Source organism: Mya arenaria, chromosome 8 (assembly GCF_026914265.1).
Source record: "Mya arenaria isolate MELC-2E11 chromosome 8, ASM2691426v1".
Classification (NCBI taxonomy): Eukaryota; Metazoa; Mollusca; class Bivalvia; order Myida; family Myidae; genus Mya; species Mya arenaria.
The window spans coordinates 7,470,853-7,493,681 of record NC_069129.1 but is presented as its reverse complement, the minus strand read 5'-3'; the positions used below and the strand labels follow the sequence as shown (position 1 = coordinate 7,493,681).

The following is a 22,829-nucleotide window of genomic DNA, read 5'->3' as shown; positions in this document are numbered from 1 at the left end:
AGAGTTTATTGAGTTATGTCCCTTGGCCATCTGAAAAACTGCTAAATTTAACTGCATATCATTGCAAGGATAGAAAATACACTCAGAAATATGGGTAAAAACACTTATTTATATGTTAAGTACAAAGGAATAAAACTAAACTCAAACATTCTATTCCAAGTCAATTGATACGATTTATAGAACACAGGCAATACTATTAATCATATTCTGAGGAGAATAACTGCCTACAAGCTAACTTAAAGGTTGGTAATAACAACAGCATCTGTACCAACTTTTTATTTGTTTATTTAAAGATCTGCCATAGTTAACATAGTGATAGTTAAGGTACATGTATTCATAAAACAATCACAACAACTTTCATAAAAAATAACTGAAGCTATGAGACCCACAACTATGTGAATTTGAATGGCTCCATTTAAATTAAATTAATTACAATTCCACTTGGAAGTATTTGTATATCCACAGCATGGTTGTTTTTTTTATGTTAATTTATATTAACCTCCATGTTAAAAAAATTCTGCCATTTTGGTGTTATTGAACAACATTATGACTGCAAAATGATTTATTCCATTACAGCTCAGTTAATGTAAATTTAAGACATTCTAAAACAGTGCATTCCATATCAATACAAGTAATTCTTACTCATATGACTTTTGTAATTAATGATTAATTAATTAAAGTGTTTCAGTATTCCTGCTAATATTGCCAAATTAAATACTCAGAAAATATAACATTTTTTTAACAAATAAACAACTACAGATTGTTCATACCATCTAAATTTCTGAATTATTAAGTTACTAGTATAATACAAGTATAAGAAACCTCTAAATATATAAAAAAAAATCTGATATTAATTTCTTATGTATCGGTAAATAATGTTTATAGAAATTATCATATCCAGTGAATAACATATACATATGTATAATTATAATGATCATGTACTTAAAAACACAATAAAAGATATGGTCACTCTGAAGAACACAAGGACGCTTAAAATAAGTCACTGTCAAATATGCTTCAGCAAAAAACGCCATTTGTATAATATTTTAACAATAGCTGTTTATAGTTAACACATTTTCAATATTTACAAGTTATGTAAACAGTAACAATTGTAAGATTCAAAACAAACACATACTCAGAAATGAAGCAACTTAACACATGTATATACATGTGCTCAGCTTAAGAAGCGTTACTGAAAGGAAACACATCCATTTTATAAGTAATGAACAATAGGCAGTAAAATCATTTTAAAGCACAACTAATCAATCATAGTATATTTTATAAATTCATAAATACCACAATTACACAATGTGTATGAAAAGTAGCGTAAAAATATTAATGCTGATTCGATACAATATCACATTTGGGTAAACTGAATAAAATCATTTTGTCATATTAAGACAGTTTTCTGACACAAGGGTCATTTAATGCTTTTTACGGTATACATAATACATAATTAAACTTTTGTGTATCATTTGCATAAAACAAACATCTTATAATACTTTTATTGAGAGAATAAAACTTGTATGAGCTTATGAATTATAAAAAATATTCATAGTGCATCATGTTAAATGAATGGTAAAATGCTGTCATTTTCTGAATTATCACAGATTAATGCTTAAAACAACCACAACAGTACATGTATACATAAACAATGTGAATTTGAAAACTATTTTAGTGACAATGCATTTTGATTACTCATTTCTAATGCTCTAAATTACTCTATCACAGGTATAGTTGATACATACATATGCATCATCAAAACTTATACACATTTAATCTGTGTAGTATTATCACGCTACAGACTGAGAAGGCCGACTGTTCAGAACTTTGTTTACCGGTTAGTTAACAACATTATTAACATAATCGTTGTTAATTTTTAATTCTTCACCTCTCTAGAAGTTACAAAGATACTGCCCACATATGTATGCTTTGCAGTACTCCTAACAGGATTTGTGGCAATGATTTAGATGAACTTTTTCTATTTAAAATATATGCGCACATAATATAGTATTTTACCTTTAAAATGAACAATTATGTCATTTATCACATTGTTAACATAATCAAAGTTCTCAACAAGTGGACCAGTGTAAACTAGTCAAGAAAACCAGTAACAAAAATGTTTTTAATATATAACAAAAAGTCTCATTTTATTAACAGTTTTTATATTATAAATACTTTATGAATAGAAATATTCATCATTTTTTTAAAATTGGAAATCCATTTCAGTTTCAAAAATTTCAGTAAACAATGGATTGAAAATTAATGGTTGATATGTTAACTCTATTCTAAGGTGAAATGTCACTTAATATATCACACCGCTAGTGGGTGCTGACCGGACCTCACTCTTGTTGCTTGCAACTCGTCCATAACACTTCGGAAAGATTCTACGCTGACGAAACCTTTCGGGTGTCTTTGAGCGGCAGTATCATAAAAATTCAAGAAGGTTTCTCCAGTCATCTGTATGCCGCAACTGGTGAAAATCTCACGGATCTGAAATGAAGAACGATAAATATTTATAATTGTGGCAGAATTTGTCAACATTCAAATGTTTGTGTTATGGTTTGTATGTTAGCTAAACTGCTACAGTAACTATTTTGCTATTAGTCAGAATGTTAACAAACAAGAGCTCAGGGATGTGATTGACCTGGCAACTGGAGGGCTGAAACCATTTCCGCCATGGGTCCGTGGGGCACTTTTGGGGTCAAAAGCACACTGCCGTAGAAGAAAAAACTGGCTTTTTATAAGCTCTTTCGAGGGTTCTTCTGACTTTAAATTTGAAACAAACTGGGATATCAACTCTAACAACCAAAAGCACTCTAGTAACTTTGTAAATCAGCTAAAAAAATAAATATTTTTTTTTATATTTTTATTTGGGGGGGGGGGGGGTCCCTGGGGCCATTGGATCCGCGGAATTCCGCGAATCCGCGGACAAATCACATCCCTGGAGCTGTAATAAGATAGATCAAAATAGCCTTTCTTAATAAATGTAAACACGGTTATGATTTTTGCACAATTGTAACTGTAACAAAGGTAGTAATTTTCTTCAACTTTTATGACAAATGGTAGTACTCAAAAAAGCAAGTTTTGATTATCATATGAAATCGATAATTGATTAAAAAGACTCTCCATTTATTTCCAATTATGGTTTTTGGATGATTTTTAACCCGAAACTGAAACACAACAAAGCAATACCTCTTCTCTTGACCGTGGCAGAAGGAAGTCTTTCTCATACACTCCACGCTGACTGAACAGTGAGGGATTCACAAGTCCAAACGCATCAGACTCATCACCATAGTTCTTGCGGTCATCCACTCGGCGAATACGAGGGGCGGGCAGGTCAGTACGGATGGTAGGGACACCATACTTTCTGTAGTCTGGGGAAAAATAGAAGTTGCTTCATAGCTTTGCATTTTGAAATTTATACAGTATTAGATAAAAGAAGTCCTATACCCAAACTTTACTGAATCAAAGTACAATAATTATTATTGTTAATTAATAATTTGATTATTTTTTTCTAATAAAAAAATAAAATTAAAAAAAACTATAAATCTACAACAAGTGTTTGAACATGTATTCTAAGAATTCTTTTACTAACATGTTTTAATTTGATTATTGTTAAGTAAAAAATTGAACACAGATTTAATCTGTCTACAACAAAGTGCATGTTGATGTTTCCTTAGAAAAAAAAGTAGTTTGTCAGTAATCGTTTTAAGTTGGCTTGCTATATAAACATACATGTATATTTTAATTGCCTTTATAATAAGTTATTCTGGAATTGAGGTGTAAATTTAGAAAAGGAGGTTTTATTTACTGTAAAAGCCCATGTGACCCATTGGTTTAAGCGTCGGTTTTTTAATTTTTGATTGACTTTACCGGCTTGGCGCACCCCACTTAACCTTCACATTAGAACACAGACTACAAGATTTCTTAGTAACTTACCTTTTGTGGAGAACCCAGTAGGTCCAACTACTGCATTGATCATACTGGCACTTGTCCTGTGGTCCCCGATTGCATGGTCGATTTGTTTCTGAAGTCGACGAGGCGTGGTCTCAGCGCTCTGAGGTGTACGTACCACCAGGTCTTCATCCTTAATAATCGGCTTCTCGACAGGAACCTCCGGCGTTTTTGGTGACGTCTGCTGGTCTGAATTGTTGGAAATATCTATTGCAGATTATTTATATTATACTTAAAAAGAGTGCCACAGAGGAAAGGACAATAAGCTAGTCTCTAAGGTTTCAGTTGAAAAATGGTCATTACTCAACAATTCTTAAAAATATAGTTAAGGGCCTCTCTGTACATTGGATTGTTAATGCAACTGAAACAATATTTTGATTTCTACCTCTGTGTTTTTTTAAGAAATCAATTTTTAATTTTTATTTGACTTTAGTCAATACTTATCATCTGGGCTAGTATTCAATATTGATTTATTCCGTATCTTTTGACATGCCTCAGCGATTCCATTAAGCCTGTTGGTCAGCTCAATATACAGGCCAATCAAAACACTTAATTTATAATCTTAAATATAAATTCAATTTAAGTTGCTTAGTGAATACAGCCCCAGGGGACACTAAATTCATCTAGAATGCTAGGAGCAAACTTGTATCCGAGGGAGATTTTAAACAGCATTACTGTGCTGTTGCCAATCTACTAAGTACAAAACTGCTCCCAGGATTCTTGGTGAAAATGCCCTAAATACTAGTCTATAACTAGCGGGTTTTATTCATGACAATTACCTAGTCCAGTCGGCATCTTATCCTTCCAGTTGAGGAAGTTCGCAAACTCTAGATAGTTGATTTTCCCGTCCCTGTCCAGGTCACAGTAGTCCATGAGTTGACAGAGAAGTTCAGGCTCCACGGGAAGGTGGAACTGGATGCACGCCTCGCGAAGATCATCCATGTCGATTTTGCCCTTACCGTCCTGAAATCAAATTGAGATTGTTTTGTTACTTTTGGGCAAACTTTAAGACGTTTAATTACCGATAATCACATTTGTTCTCAGTATCTGGAAACCCTTGCAATCAACTTAAATTTGATAAATTATTAGTAATGATGTTTTAAACCCATTGGAATATATGTTTCATAAACCTACTAGGATATATATAGCTTACACATTGTATCAAAATGCAATTATTCAAGAATTATGAAATTTACATTCAACATTAAACAATACTTAATGTCTGGTTTTATTAAACCTTGATTTCAGAATAAGTGTATAACTGTTAAGCCCATAGTAATTACAAAAGGATTGATGACACTTTTTTAAAGCTTTATCACAATTAGCATTCGAAAACAAACCTTATCATAATGTCTAAATGCTGAGCTGAGGTCCTGGAAGTTGTGATAGTTGGCTTTTTTCAGGTGCTGTCTGATTGCCGAAATCACGCCCCTCTGCCTGTCATTACCCCGGAGGTACTGTCCGGGCCCTCGCATATGCAGCAAGTCTCCCGCCCCATACTCGTCTGGCTTCAGGAGAATGCCAAATGTGTGGTCTGGCGGGACTCGCAGTGTGTCCTTGATTCTAAAAGAAACCAAAACAAACTTAGTTTCAATTTTATGGTTTATAAGAAAATAAGTTGGTTAAATGAAATAAAAAACTTAAGCTTGTTATGCATTAGAATTTTAAAGAAATTTGGATCAGGGAGTTACTCTCAAATGCAACTCACGGGTCGTGGACCTGTCCTAGCTGCTCCTGGCTCCTCTCACGGAACTCATCAACGCGTTTGGACACAATCTTGGTGGCTCGTTCCTGCTCAGCTTCATGAAGCCACTTCAGCGTCTTTTTTAGATGCTTCCCTGTAATATTGGGGGAAGTCCTTAAATAGTTTTACTACTGGATTAAGCTTTTTACTTTTATTTAACAGTTGTGAATTTTTTTTTATAATATTATATATATATATATATATATATATATATATATATATATATATTAATCACTCTTGTAAGGATGATTCTACTCCGGAGTATGGTCTTGTGATGTGATGGAAATCAGAGTACCCAGAGGAAACCCACTTGTCAATCTTGGATGCACCAAGGCTGGGAATCTGACACGGAATGTCATGGTGATGAGTTAGTGTGCTAACCACTGTGCAATCAATTTTATCACTGGTTAAAAGTGATTATCAAATAGTGTCCATGATAATTTAGCGGCAAGTAAATAGTACCTTGAAAGTTGACATGACAGGCTATACAACTGCGTACTTGTAACTTTCAGTTCCGATGATCGTGACAGATATTATAATGTCATTTCATTTGTGAAAGAAGATATAGACAATTAACAGCAGAAAACATTCTTTAATGTTTTTACACTTCTGAATAACTGTTGTTGTTTTTGGAACTTGCCATGTATGGTACTATTATCATTTGCTGTTAATTACACCTAAGCCTAAGAGAAAAAAATTTCAGTATATAATATGAAAATGGCATAAGGTTTTGCATTCAATTTTAAAAATTGGCTACTAACTTTTTATTTCTTAGCACCAACTTAGCTTATGTTACTTAATCGGTAATAATCTGAAGTACCTGTATTGTCATGGGGTGTAGGGATACCAAACTTGTTGGTGTTCTTAAAGTTAGGTGAGGTGTATGCCCGGTGCAGCTGTTCACCCACATTGAAGTTGAGATGCGTCTGTCTGTACAGCTCATGGCCGACAGCACTCTCCTCTTCAACTCTCTCGTATGTCTTGTTCGGGTTAATGAGACCACCAGCTCCGGTGTCTGTTACGAATGTTTGATTGTGTATCTTTATTAAGGTTTCGAAATTTATATTTATAAGTATATTCAGTGAAAGAAAAGAAATTGAAGCAGATTATTATATATATTCTTTGTGATATTCAAAGGAATTTTCATGTAGGAAAATTGCTTCAGATCCTTAGCGTTAATTTCATTTCTTTATACAATTTTATGAAAGCATCTTTTTGTAAATAGCAGTTTTAAGATATGTAAGATCATAACTTAAAAGTTAAATGGTTGTCAAATTTAATATATTGTTCGCAAACACTTATCATTACCAAGTTCAGTGGGAATCCCAAAGGTAAACTCATATTTGTTCAACCCCGGTGGCAGCCCAGTTGCCTGATTATGTGACCTGCCGAGTGGGGCTGTGATGTGGCTCGCATAGTGACCCTCCTTACGATCCAACATTCTCTGTTGGAACAATGACTTTGGTCTTGGATTGACCAGCTCTTTAGCGAAGAAAGAGGGCTGAGTACTGATCCCATGGTTCATTTCTGTTGCCCAGACACGATGGGGGTCTTTTGCTCTCCCGTAAAACACTCTCATTTCTCCAGCATCAGGGCGGACTGTGGCTCTGAACTTGCGGATCACCTCAGGGCTTGGAGGCTGGAGGAAGAAATAACAGATTAATTTATTTTTTTTAAATCCAAATTTCATTACCATACAGTGCTAACTATTGACTTGAGTTACTTTTGATGCTAAATAAATAACAATATTGCTTTATATTTAATACACTCATGTACTCAAGGCTCTGAGTTTACAAACTAGAATTGAAAACCAAATTAAAATGGAAAATTTACGACAAACTTTCCTTCATAATACATGTATTCTAATTAAAATTATTTACTTGGAAGGAAATTATTTAACATATAAATTTAAGTTGCCCATTCTCACCCTGCCATCTGATGGAGGTTTCAAACATGTCACCACCTTGTCCCCAGTAGCTGTCAATTTTCCAGCCTGAAATGGAAAACAGTTTCACATAATATATTTTTTTAACATAAGAGCTCATCTTCGACATTTTTCATTTGTTTTATAAAAATGTGTTAAATGTGCCTATAAATTTGAATCTTTTTTTCTAAAAGAAAGAAACTTAAGTTGAAATATTTCGCTTTACGGCTTAAGGAAACTGACTTACTTATAAATAAGGCCACACCAGATAAATGTTTTGTGAGTCTGATTTACATGTATCATATACATGTATATGTTTTTCGAAACAATAAAGCTATTTAAAAAAAAAGTTAAATACCGAAAGTGCCATGTTTCGAAGCAATGATGTGTCAAAAATATGTTTTATTACTTCTCTGGCAATTTTAGGGAGACTGAAACAGTTACCAAGTACTTTGTGTCGCATTTCTTTAAAATTACACATAGAAGGAAAAATAAATGATAATTTTTCAGGATCTCCATTTTAAATATTGATTATGTAGGTAAATATTGGTTTCAGTTTCACCCACTCCTATTTTTGAACTGTAAAATGAAACATTAGTATGCCTATCTTTATTTTGCTCATTAAAAGTGCCAAAATATTTTCAGCCAACATCTGCCAGCATGTTGGTGAGGCAACTCTCGCTATTACATGACATCATGATTTATCACTTCTGGAGACCACTAATCTGGTAGTGATCCTTTTTTATAATGAACACGAAAGCATGAAAAGAGATTTAGCACTGTGATTGTCTCACGATAACAGCAAATTAATGTCAGAGTACAAGGAGATCATCAGCAACAAGAAGCATGGCATTCAATACAAAAACAATATCAAATTTAACGCATACCGGTCGCAGGTCAGGACTCCAGTCTTTGTATTTCCCTGAATAAATCGTCTGCTGGGATATATCTGGCAGTTTCATTGCAGTAGTCATGGTGTGACAATTTTATATGTTTTGTCTTAGTTTGCAATAAAATTATTAAAAAAACTCCCCTCAGATTGCTTTATAGTATATGCTATTGAAATACTGTACAACAACATATAAATCAACAAGAAAGGGCTGCTAAAACGGGAAAGTTATCCCGATTTCACACACTTTCCTGTACAGGATTACTGTTGACACTTCCCTAGAAACAACAGGTCAGAGGTTAAACTTCACTTCCGGTTAAAGACTGGTTTTTATAATTGAACTCAACGAAATACGAAACGAAAGAAAATGCATTGTGGCAAAGTCGATTCTATTTTACTTCTGTAAATTTTCAAGCAATGTCCAATAGTCTTTTTTAAAATGGATTTTCCGGTTAGAGCACTCTTTTTCTCAAGTTTCCAGTTCGACTGGCGTTCGCTTAGATTGATATTTGTTTCCAGACCTTTTAGTGTATTTGACAGGAAAAGTGCACTAGGTGTGGGTGGGACACAGACCCATGGTCGCCGGAATAAGATACAAGAACTGGTACCTGGAAATACAAGCAAAGACATTGTAGATTTTAATAGGGTATATTTTGGAAAAAAGTATTTACAAAAACGTTTCTAAGTATACCCCATAATACAATAACAAAAAGTGAGATACATTAGCGCACTGTTTACAATGATAACATCAACTACATGTAGTCTTCCCGGCTGCATGTACGGCCAGCACACACGCGAACGGCTCCGCTAGTTGGCATACCAAAAACTAGCACGACACTGTTACCAATTGAGTTATCCGGCGGCTGGACCTTACAACTTTAGTAAACCTGCTAGGGAAAGTGCCAAGTGAGTGCCTCGAATCCATGACCGCCGGAACTTACATTGACTTGCACGGTGCTCTAGCGACTGAGCTAAGCGGCTCGCTAGTTCTTGCCAGAAAACACTACTTGTCAATGGGTATCCTCCGGGTACTCCCACAATGAGTACAATACCACACCCTAGCGCAATATCTGGGGGTAGGATTTGTTATTGATCGCAGATCGTGCCACCGAGTGTTTACGTTCAACTCGTGACTGCTTTGACCGTTTCATGGAGTTGATGTTTTCTGTATTTTAACAAGATTGAAGACAAATGTTTCAGCTGTTTTTTTAATATCTAAACTAAATATGTGAGCACATCATCAAATATATCACGTTCAAAAGTTAATAACGATGCCTTTAATCACGTTTTTAACTTGAACAAAGTTCTGAACAATTGGCCTATTGACTTAATCAGCAAACAGAACTCCTTGATGTGGCCATAATGTGGGTGAATCATATACCGAAGTTATCCATTATGGTTAACATAACCATCAGCAGCCCCTAATTGTTCAAAACTAGGTAAGTCTTTGGTTTGGTTAAAGCTGCACTCTCACAGATTGAATGTCTTGACAACGTTTTTTTTGTTTGTTATGGAACTAGCCAATGTATACGAAAATCCATGGAAAGCAGTTATATAGATCGCAGATTTTTATATTCAAGTCATTTTTTTCATGTTTTATGCCTTTTCTTAACCGTTAGTAACGGTTTAAGCCATGAACCATTAATTTTCGAACGGAAATATGAAAAACTACGATCTGATTTTTTGTCAGCAATCTTATATCATTAGTTTAAAGATGTATTTTAATACGCAAAAAATGCTCGTTCCAAGACAAAAAGTAAAACAAGTTGTAAAAACGGTAAATCTGTGAGAGTGCACCTTTAAAATTGGCCAACATATGTATTGATTGGTCAATATTTATCCAAAATTTTGTACTACAATGAAATCCTTTAAATGTGCAAATTAGCCAAAAGATAAAACGCGGACAACCTATCAAAGTTGATAACCAGCTTATTCGTGGATCAAATACATAACTTCAAGTATGTAGCATTATTAGATAATGCACATGTATTCAAACAGTAGTTGCCCCACTTGCCAAATTATAAAACAAACCTGACTCAAGATATTTATTTTTATTCACATGAAAAAGTATATAAAACATTGCAACATTATAAAAACAATCAGATACTGCAAATATAAGTATTAGTACCATAACAGTACTATTAAAGTCGCTGACTAACATTTCTGAAATGCGGCATTTAAACTAGTAATAAATTAAATCTCATATTAGTTATGTCACTTGATTGTTCAAGTAAAATCCAGTAAAATGGCAACAAGTAATACTAACACATTGTTGCAATTGAAAATAGACGTAAGGCTGAAATTTTTTAGTCGTGACTTCCAAAATCTTAAACATGTACAAACGTCACAAATGGTAACAAACTTATTTTGTATTTTCTTAACTGTGTTAATTTCTAGTACTGGTTAAAGTTCAATTCACTCAAATATGAAGCAAAAGACCTTGGGTAAATGACACAAAAATCATTTTACCCTTAAATCGCAGTAAAAGCAGTATTACAAAATCTCATTCCAAAACAAACAACACAATATATTGATAACAAACACAAACGTAAAACACGGACTCTAATAGACAACACACACTTACAGCACATACTGACGGCACAGACAACAAACAAGAAGCAAAATCTATCGTTTAGATCTTGCACTGAGTCTTTTATCAGACTTGGATCCGGTTTTTAACTTGTCATTATTTTTCTCTCTACTATTTTGCCTGGAGTGATCTTTGGAACTCTCAGCCACAGAAGGCTTATCACGTCTTCGAGTGCTGGAGCGAACCCTTTTCTGCTGGGTCTCGTTGCCTTTTACTGCCAGACGAGCTGAAAAAAGAAACAATGCAAACATATATGAACAAACATAATCTGCTATACAGTTTAGGAAATAATAGCTTATTCGTGTAAAAACGCAGAAACTAGTGTTTTCTGCTTGTCTCGAAGTTTTATTGGCACGAAGAGTTTTGGCGGATCGTGGCGAGTTCAAGCCAATGGTATTCAATAATCCCCTGTTATGGCAAATACATTAAAACAAGATAAGCTATTGAAATTGTATTTTTAAAGCCTTCTGCAACAGGATTTTAGTGCAAAGGTAATTGACCCGTCGCTTTAACAATGACTGCAACTTGTCGGAATCACTGGCCGAAGGTTTTCCAGTTTATCCATGCAACAACAATGTACGTGCAATTTTATATACAAATGTATTTTTCCTCTGGAAATAACAGATGTTGAAAGAGAGAGACTTGTAAAAGAAAAGGAGAACGAGCAAGTAGTAGAAGGGTAAGAAATACGACAATACATCTTCACTATACCTAGGAATTCATCACTGAGCACGCCATCGTCTGTCTGCAGCAAGGGTTTGTAAAGTATATGCGGGTTATCCGAGTCTGTTTCTGAAATACGTTGATGATATAAAATTAAACATTGCATCTTGAAATGTTTGGACAGTAAACATTAGTAAGTAAAAGTTATGGTTTATTTTTGCTTTCCTAAAACGTGACCATGAAATCGTCATTATCCAACTTAGTGTTTGGCGCGAAATGATTTTATCCGAACCAGTCCGGCGATTCCAATTGGCAGAAACGTTTGCGAAAACACTAATGATACTGAAACTTGTTTTTAAAAGTACACGTCGTGGACAAAGCTTAATCTTCAGATATTAGATAATGCTTTCAGACAAAATGCAAAACAAATCACGGGCTAGATGGTTGTAACTCGCTAAAAACTGTCTCAACTGTCACACTAACTTTCAACTTTGAGAAGTACGAATATCTCCCTCTCGTCCAAAAGTTCGCTGGCGTATTTATGTTGGAGGCTCGGGTCCCGCAAATTCTTGATGTTACCTGACTCGTCCGACAGTTCAATGTCCGCTGTAATAGATCGCATAGAGATAAAAATGAACGTAAACTCTGTCTTCTTTAAACAAATAAGAACGTAAGTGACACAGGCGAAATCGTTAGAGCAGTAATGAAGGAAAACAAGAGGGCCTTGATGGCCCTAAAACGCTCACCTAAGCAAAGGGCTACAACTCTGTGATAAAGCATTAATAAAAAGGTTGCAATTTATACATATCTTTACAGATGACAATCCCTTGTTTTATATTTGTTAAGGATCATGCAATGAAACTACCTGTAAAGTTTCGTAGAATTTGGAGTGGTAGTTTCAGAGGAGATGTTTTTTTAAGCAAAACAGGAAGTCGGTCATTTTGTTGTTGTTGTTGTTAATCAATCGTGACCCCTTGTTGTATTTTTGTAGAGGGACACCCAAGGAAGCTTCCTGTGAAGTTTCATTGAATTTGGCCAGGTAGTTTTAGAGGAGATGTTTTTAAGCAATTGTTGACGAACGGGCGGACGGACGGACGGACTGACGGACGACGGACAAGGACCGATCACAAAAGCTCACCTTGAGCACTTCGTGCTCTGGTGAGCCAAAAAATGGATGCTTGTTATCGTCGCAGTTTACCAAGGAACATAATTCTTGTAAGCATCTCAGTTTACCATGGAACATTGTTCTTGTAATCATCTCAGTTATTACACGTATTGTATCCAGAATGTTGGAACTGTATGGGTATAACTATTATGTGCGTATTGTCATTGTAAACAGGTTCACCAAGTTTCATGATGCCAGCAAGACAAAGATGACACCAATGCTATGACCATACGTATACTATTTTCCTTCATTTAAAATAGCAATCTATACACATCTTTACCTTCTCTGTCGCATTTACACTTGGTCTTGATGGACTTCAGAAGGACATTCGTTTTGCAGTTCGGGTTGAATATCTCCCGTTGACTTTCTGAAAAAAGACAAACATTTATCTTGAAAAGTCTGTACCTGAAAAATGATTCATTGGAACAAAACATTGCATAGCCTACCGATGATCTAGTATAAAGCGTTAAGTACCCTACCGATAATTCAGTGCAGAGTTGCGTTCCCTACCGACAATCAAGTACAAAGAGTTGCGTTCCCTACCGACAATCAAGTACAAAGAGTTGCGTTCCCTGCCGATGGTCTAGAACTAAGAATTGCGTTCCCTACTGATGGTCTAGTACAAAGAGTTGCGTTCCTTACTGATGGTCTAGTACAAAGAGTTGCGTTCCCTACTGATGGTCTAGTACAAATGGTTGCGTTCCCTACCGATGGTCTAGTACAAAGAGTTGCGTTCCCTGCCGATGGTCTAGGTACCCTACTGATGGTATAGTACAAAGAGTTGCGTTCCCTAACGATGCTCTAGTACTAAGAGTTGCGTATCCTACTGAAGATATAAAACTAAGAGTCGCGTATCCTACTGATGATATAAAACTAAGAGTCGCGTATCCTACTGATGATCTAGTACTAAGAGTCGCGTATCCTACTGATGATCTAGTACTAAGAGTTGCGTATCCTACTGATGATATAAAACTAAGAGTCGCGTATCCTACTGATGATATAAAACTAAGAGTCGCGTATCCTACTGATGATCTAGTACTAAGAGTCGCGTATCCTACTGATGATCTAGTACTAAGAGTCGCGTATCCTACTGATGATATAAAACTAAGAGTCGCGTATCCTACTGATGATCTAGTACTAAGAGTCGCGTATCCTACTGATGATATAAAACTAAGAGTCGCGTATCCTACTGATGATCTAGTACTAAGAGTCGCGTACTAAGAGTCGCATGTCCTACTGATGATATAAAACTAAGAGTTGCGTATCCTACTGATGATATAAAACTAAGAGTCGCGTATCCTACTGATGATTTAAAACTAAGAGTCGCGTATCCTACTGATGATCTAGTACTAAGAGTCGCGTATCCTACTGATGATCTAGTACTAAGAGGTCCGTATCCTACTAATGATATAAAACTAAGAATTGCGTATCCTACTGATGATATAAAACTAAGAGTCGCATATCCTACTGATGATCTAGTACTAAGAGTCGCGTATCCTACTGATGATCTAGTACTAAGAGTCGCGTATCCTACTGATGATATAAAACTAAGAGTCGCGTATCCTACTGATGATATAAAACTAAGAGTCGCGTATCCTACTGATGATCTAGTACTAAGAGTCGCGTATCCTACTGATGATCTAGTACTAAGAGTTGCGTATCCTACTGATGATATAAAACTAAGAGTCGCGTATCCTACTGATGATATAAAACTAAGAGTCGCGTATCCTACTGATGATCTAGTACTAAGAGTCGCGTATCCTACTGATGATCTAGTACTAAGAGTCGCGTATCCTACTGATGATATAAAACTAAGAGTCGCGTATCCTACTGATGATCTAGTACTAAGAGTCGCGTATCCTACTGATGATCTAGTACTAAGAGTCGCGTATGCTACTGATGATATAAAACTAAGAGTCGCGTATCCTACTGATGATATAAAACTAAGAGTCGCGTATCCTACTGATGATATAAAACTAAGAGTCGCGTATCCTACTGATGATCTAGTACTAAGAGTCGCGTATGCTACTGATGATATAAAACTAAGAGTCGCGTATCCTACTGATGATCTAGTACTAAGAGTCGCGTACTAAGAGTCGCATGTCCTACTGATGATATAAAACTAAGAGTTGCGTATCCTACTGATGATATAAAACTAAGAGTCGCGTTTCCTACTGATGATTTAAAACTAAGAGTCGCGTATCCTACTGATGATCTAGTACTAAGAGTCGCGTATCCTACTGATGATCTAGTACTAAGAGGTCCGTATCCTACTAATGATATAAAACTAAGAATTGCGTATCCTACTGATGATATAAAACTAAGAGTCGCGTATCCTACTGATGATCTAGTACTAAGAGTCGCGTATCCTACTGATGATCTAGTACTAAGAGTCGCGTATCCTACTGATGATATAAAACTAAGAGTCGCGTATCCTACTGATGATATAAAACTAAGAGTCGCGTATCCTACTGATGATCTAGTACTAAGAGTCGCGTATCCTACTGATGATCTAGTACTAAGAGTTGCGTATCCTACTGATGATATAAAACTAAGAGTCGCGTATCCTACTGATGATATAAAACTAAGAGTCGCGTATCCTACTGATGATCTAGTACTAAGAGTCGCGTATCCTACTGATGATCTAGTACTAAGAGTCGCGTATCCTACTGATGATATAAAACTAAGAGTCGCGTATCCTACTGATGATCTAGTACTAAAAGTCGCGTATCCTACTGATGATCTAGTACTAAGAGTCGCGTATGCTACTGATGATATAAAACTAAGAGTCGCGTATCCTACTGATGATATAAAACTAAGAGTCGCGTATCCTACTGATGATATAAAACTAAGAGTCGCGTATCCTACTGATGATCTAGTACTAAGAGTCGCGTATCCTACTGATGATCTAGTACTAAGAGTCGCGTATGCTACTGATGATATAAAACTAAGAGTCGCGTATCCTACTGATGATATAAAACTAAGAGTCGCGTATCCTACTGATGATATAAAACTAAGAGTCGCGTATCCTACTGATGATATAAAACTAAGAGTCGCGTATCCTACTGATGATATAAAACTAAGAGTCGCGTATCCTTCTGATGGTATAAAACTAAGAGTTGCGTGTCCTACTGATGATATAAAACTAAGAGTCGCGTATCCTACTGATGATATAAAACTAAGAGTCGCGTATCCTACTGATGGTATAAAACTAAGAGTCGCGTATCCTACTGATGGTATAAAACTAAGAGTCGCGTATCCTACTGATGATCTAGTACTAAGAGTTGCGTATCCTACTGATGATATAAAACTAAGAGTTGCGTTCCCTGCCGATGGTCTAGGTACCCTACTGATGGTATAGTACAAAGAGTTGCGTTCCCTAACGATGCTCTAGTACTAAGAGTTGCGTATCCTACTGATGATATAAAACTAAGAGTCGCGTATCCTACTGATGATATAAAACTAAGAGTCGCGTATCCTACTGATGATCTAGTACTAAGAGTTGCGTATCCTACTGATGATATAAAACTAAGAGTTGCGTGTCCTACTGATGATCTAGTACTAAGAGTTGCGTGTCCTACTGATGATATAAAACTAAGAGTTGCGTGTCCTACTGATGATATAAAACTACGAGTCGCGTATCCTACTGATGATATAAAACTAAGAGTCGCGTATCCTAGTGATGATCTAGTACTAAGAGTTGCGTATCCTACTGATGATATGAAACTAAGAGTTGCGTGTCCTACTGATGATCTAGTACCAAGAGTTGCGTGTCCTACTGATGATATAAAACTAAGAGTTGCGTGTCCTACTGATGATATAAAACTAAGAGTCGCGTATCCTACTGATGATTTAAAACTAAGAGTCGCGTATCCTACTGATGATCTAGTACTAAGAGTCGCGTATCCTACTGATGATATAAAACTAAGAGTCGCGTATCCTACTGATGATATAAAACTAAGAGTTGCGTGTCCTACTGATGATATAAAACTAAGAGTCGCGTATCCTACTGATGATATAAAACTAAGAGTCGCGTATCCTACTGATGATCTAGTACTAAGAGTTGCGTATCCTACTGATGATATAAAACTAAGAGTTGCGTGTCCTACTGATGATATAAAACTAAGAGTCGCGTATCCTACTGATGATATAAAACTAAGAGTCGCGTATCCTACTGATGATCTAGTACTAAGAGTCGCGTATCCTACTGATGATATAAAACTAAGAGTCGCGTATCCTACTGATGATCTAGTACTAAGAGTTGCGTATCCTACTGATGATATAAAACTAAGAGTTGCGTGTCCTACTGATGGTATAAAACTAAGAGTTGCGTATCCTACTGATGATATAAAACTAAGAGTTGCGTGTCCTACTGATGATATAAAACTAAGAGTCGCGTATCCTACTGATGATATAAAACTAAGAGTCGCGTATCCTACTGATGATATAAAACTAAGAGTCGCGTATCCTACTGATGATCTAGTACTAAGAGTTGCGTATCCTACTGATGATATAAAACTAAGAGTTGCGTGTCCTACTGATGGTATAAAACTAAGAGTTGCGTATCCTACTGATGATATAAAACTAAGAGTTGCGTGTCCTACTGATGATATAAAACTAAGAGTCGCGTATCCTACTGAAGATCTAGTACTAAGAGTCGCGTATCCTACTGATGATATAAAACTAAGAGTCGCGTATCCTACTGATGATATAAAACTAAGAGTTGCGTGTCCTACTGATGATATAAAACTAAGAGTCGCGTATCCTACTGATAATACAAAACTAAGAGTCGCGTATCCTACTGATGATCTAGTACTAAGAGTTGCGTATCCTACTGATGATCTAGTACTAAGAGTTGCGTGTCCTACTGATGATATAAAACTAAGAGTCGCGTGTCCTACTGATGATATAAAACTAAGAGTCGCGTATCCTACTGATGATCTAGTACTAAGAGTCGCGTATCCTACTGATGATATAAAACTAAGAGTCGCGTATCCTACTGATGATCTAGTACTTAGAGTTGCGTATCCTACTGATGATATAAAACTAAGAGTTGCGTGTCCTACTGATGGTATAAAACTAAGAGTTGCGTATCCTACTGATGATATAAAACTAAGAGTTGCGTGTCCTACTGATGATATAAAACTAAGAGTCGCGTATCCTACTGATGATCTAGTACTAAGAGTCGCGTATCCTACTGATGATATAAAACTAAGAGTCGCGTATCCTACTGATGATATAAAACTAAGAGTTGCGTGTCCTACTGATGATATAAAACTAAGAGTCGCGTATCCTACTGATGATATAAAACTAAGAGTCGCGTATCCTACTGATGATCTAGTACTAAGAGTTGCGTATCCTACTGATGATATAAAACTAAGAGTCGCGTGTCCTACTGATGATATAAAACTAAGAGTCGCGTATCCTACTGATGATCTAGTACTAAGAGTCGCGTATCCTACTGATGATATAAAACTAAGAGTCGCGTATCCTACTGATGATCTAGTACTAAGAGTTGCGTATCCTACTGATGATATAAAACTAAGAGTTGCGTGTCCTACTGATGGTATAAAACTAAGAGTTGCGTATCCTACTGATGATATAAAACTAAGAGTTGCGTGTCCTACTGATGATATAAAACTAAGAGTCGCGTATCCTACTGATGATCTAGTACTAAGAGTCGCGTATCCTACTGATGATATAAAACTAAGAGTCGCGTATCCTACTGATGATATAAAACTAAGAGTCGCGTATCCTACTGATGATATAAAACTAAGAGTCGCGTATCCTACTGATGGTATAAAACTAAGAGTCGCGTTCTTTGTCGATGATCTAGTACAAAGCATTAAGTACCCTATCGATCGATGGCAGAATAATATTTTTGCACCACAGCTGTACGTTTTAATGTTATCTCATTGAATACAGCCATTTCCTTTTTTCTTTTCTGTAAAGGTCAAATGTGTTCAAAAATCAGTTGAAAACGCAAGGTAAAACAAACATGACAAAAGGCTTGGTTGTGTGAACACGGAATAGCACAACGTAATAAACTTCAAAACTACCGGTTAAATGGTTAAATAAATATTGCCATTCTCCTTAAATTGAAATGTAAACAGTTGTTCGCTGATAATTTCACAACTAAAATTCTACTATTGTGGCGTATTTACATAAAAGCAAAAATTAAATCAGTAATCAAATCAAGTGCGAAAGATTCTTTCAAGTCTTTCAGACCAAAAAACTTAATGGAAAACATTTCTTTTTTCTTTTTCTTCACTGCATTTACATTATATATATGGTTGAAAAACTGCATTACTTAAGGAATCCAACCAACAAATAAGTTTGTTTTCTAATAGCTCCATTAAACAATAATGTTAAATTTCGATGCCTAGAGACTTCTTAAAGTCCCACTCTTATTCAAAATCAATTCATCCACATGTATAACAAACATAATTTTAGACTGATAAACCTTTAACTATTTACTAAATAATACATTTATGGAAAGTATTCATAAATGATAACAAGATTGAAACTGTGTATTTAATAGCTGAAAACGCACAACCATTAAATGATTGGTGAGTGCTAAAAGATTTACAGAGATCAAGTATCGTCTCATAAGGTAGAAATGCCGTGTCTTCTGCATCTTTCCTTGAAATTAAGCAAGGTATCCTTCATAAGAATCATTGTTTTCGACATTTGTTAATCCTTTTCGGTAAATTTAAACATTTGCATTCATTGTGGTAAATCTTATTTGAGAGTAAGAGTGCATCTTTAAAATTTTGGTGTCACTCGAAAGAGAATTTATTGCATGTTTTGGTGATTACGTATATGTTAGAGATGTTCTCTTACTCCCAAATAGCAAAATTAAAACAATTGCTTTAACAGACCAAAAAAGATGAATAAATGTAAAAAACAATGGTTCTTGTGAGGGATACCGAGTTTAATTTGAAAGAAAGGTGCAGTAAACACGGTATTTCTACCATATGAAATGCTAGTAGATCAGAATCAGTCTTTTAGCATTCACCAATCATTTTATATTTACTAAATACACGGTCACAATCTTGTTATTAGTAATTAATATTTTCCGAAAGTGCATTGTTCAGTAAGTAGTTTAAAGTTCATCACTCAAAAGTTATGTTTGTTATATATGTGTTTGTTTTAATTTTGTATAAGAGTGACCGACGGATTACATTATTTTTTTGTTCTTTATTTCGACCTATTACCCTTTTTAAAATTCACACGAAACCCGTTAAAAATACTCATATAATATTGAGTTACCTGACATTTAAAAATGTACATATTTGTTCAATCGAAAACCTTAATTTTATTTCTTGTATATATTTTCAAGAAACTGCGTTTCGACAGCTTTCGATTGAATTTGAGTTTTCTGCCTTCGACCAAATGTTTTTCACCAAATATACTTATGAATACAAACAATTGATAGACTGATACAATAACTTGTAGTATAATTTGACAGGAAAAAATAATTTGCCTTCAAAACAAAGTTTAAGGGAAACATAAATTTTATGAAATTTCATGAAAATCTGATCAATTTATAAAATGCAATAAATTCGGCCTGATCATTGCAACATGTCATGCTGTATCTCGCTGTCCGTCGACTGTATATCAGTTTATATACGCTTTTACACTGACTGAAGGGCTTGTATAAAGAAATGAATTATTCGTAAATGTCGTATTCTTTTTTTTCTGTATTGCGACAGTAGAATATTCCGTCGCCCCCTCCCCCCCCCCACCCCCAGCCCGACCACTCTCTTAAAAGTGAACAATTTATGTCAGTATGATGAAAAATATGCATAGATGACACCAACGTGAAACTAAATGCACGAATTTGAACTGACTGAAGTTAGCCCAATGATTGTAAACACTCATTCCCATGTTATGAGCATGTTGTTGAAGTTTCCTTTGGAAGGTACCCCCTTTTATGTCAAATCTCGGACCGCCCCTGTTACCGGTTATTAAGGCAAGAGTATGTGCATTTTCATCTAAATGGATTGATTTTCCATTCACGGGATACTGCTAATGACACTGCCTGTTGTTATGCAGACTCAAAACTACACATATGATCTATTAATTATCAGAAATAAAAATATTCAAATTCACTTACCTCCATATCTAACCGTAATATAAACCATATTTATACACTCTGTCTCTCCCAACTTCAGTGAAAATGTTCGTAGAGGAACAACTATGAAGTATCAATTAACGACTCAATAATTCACAAACGCCCCCCAAAATCATTGTTCAATATCATACCGCATGTATTGCTCTTACGAATAAAGCGGCGGAAAAAAATCAAAAAGTGAAATCGATTTACTGTCTCAAACAAAGAGGAAAAGTCTCCCGAACAATGAACACTTAACACCGGTATCACATATAAATCTAGCTGAAGAACCCGCTATCAATTATCCACTATTAATATTTCAATAAATAAAATGGTAGTTTTCTACAAGAAAAGCGGTTATAAATTTTCTGTCCGGCCTTCGTTCTGATATCAATATTTGAATTCCATACCGGGGTCTTTGAGCAATTCACACGTTTATACAGAGCGATCGGCGAATTCCTGTTATAAGTTTACCAATTAAACTATTCAGACTAGCATTAATCTGTTTAAACTAAAGCAGAAATACAATTGCAGACCTTCATAAATTCGCTAAATCTGTTCGACCAAATGTCGCAATGTGATTAAAAGGGCATCCAGAGAGCACGGCTAACATTTACCTGCACCGAGTAAATACATACATGTATTAGATTTTTATACATAATTAATTAAAACCTAAATGCGGACAAATATAATTCCGCCGTTTTTAATTCGATGATGTAGGTATTCATAAAATGGAGAATTAGAATCAAGTATCTCACTTTTTGTGGTATTTGATATCTTATTCATATAAAGCTTGCATTGAATGTATGCATAATTGAAAATTAATTACCATCAAAGGACGGTGCATTCTGTGGATATTGGTTGCACCGCAATTGAACAATATGGCAGTTTTTATAACATATAGTGTTACTCTGCATTTAAATTTTCCATTTACGCTTAAATATACTGATATCCTAAAGAGAACTACACAAAGACACACGAACATCATTGCTTTTGGTACATGTATGTCGCGCATTTTTAATAATTCTATTGGGGTTCATGTTGGTCTATCCAAGCCGGCTAAATCAGTAAATGATGGTAAGACCCGTCACTTTCCCTGTAGGACTTCAAGTTGTATCTAGATGCCAAAGACGGACCCCCCCCCCACACACACACACATACACATTACAATGATTAGTGGATTTCACCAAATAGAAATGTAGATGAATCCACCGCACCGACATCTTGTAAAGATGAAAAGGCTGCCTGTCCCATTGGTCATCGTCATCGTCGATGCTGTATCTGCTGCAGGCATTGTTTTCAAGTCTTAACACCCATGTGTGACATGCACGCGTCAGTGAATCGAAGAAGCTTAGACTGATAAACTCTATAAACACGCCGGTCTTTTGGCAACATAACTTTAGGACAGAGACAATTCGATTTCGTCGTAGAAACAAAGAGACAGAAATTACGAAAGGCGTTCCAAGTCGTTATGGAAATAATCAGATTCTACCATTTAAACGTCATCGATTGTTTCTGTTTAATATGATTTCCAATACCTGATATCACTAAGTGGTAATAGTTTCCATGAACTGTCTATTGTCCCTACCGAGCGGTTCCGTGTTGACAGGAAAATACCAGGCCCTCAGTTTTGTATCTATTCATTCGAATTTTATGGAGTGTTTACATGGAATAATGTCTCCATTAGGACACCATTGTAACCCAGAACAAAATATGTACTTGAAACATTTAACGGCGTTCTTAATTCAAATAATACTATTGGCATTTGGAACCAATTTTCA

The 22,829-nt window shown here is 35.5% G+C and overlaps 2 protein-coding genes across 2 annotated transcripts; both read right to left on the bottom strand.

Moving 5' to 3' along the window:
* Window positions 1-261: 261 nt before the first annotated feature.
* Window positions 262-8,804, bottom strand: LOC128242474 (EF-hand domain-containing family member B-like). Its single transcript, XM_052959630.1, has 10 exons — window positions 8,513-8,804; window positions 7,629-7,694; window positions 7,010-7,340; window positions 6,522-6,716; window positions 5,666-5,795; window positions 5,298-5,520; window positions 4,737-4,920; window positions 3,943-4,146; window positions 3,196-3,377; window positions 262-2,493 (listed from the first exon to the last, which is right to left on the bottom strand). Exons 1-10 carry the CDS (start codon window positions 8,597-8,599, stop codon window positions 2,314-2,316), a joined length of 1,782 nt encoding a protein of 593 aa, XP_052815590.1. The 5' UTR covers window positions 8,600-8,804; the 3' UTR covers window positions 262-2,313.
* Window positions 8,805-10,634: 1,830 nt separating this feature from the next.
* LOC128242064 (uncharacterized protein CXorf65 homolog) lies at window positions 10,635-21,436 on the bottom strand. The gene is made up of 5 exons (XM_052959098.1): window positions 21,052-21,436; window positions 13,213-13,299; window positions 12,251-12,373; window positions 11,816-11,896; window positions 10,635-11,330 (listed from the first exon to the last, which is right to left on the bottom strand). Exons 1-5 carry the CDS (start codon window positions 21,077-21,079, stop codon window positions 11,140-11,142), a joined length of 510 nt encoding a protein of 169 aa, XP_052815058.1. The 5' UTR covers window positions 21,080-21,436; the 3' UTR covers window positions 10,635-11,139.
* Between the last annotated feature and the right edge of the window lie 1,393 nt (window positions 21,437-22,829).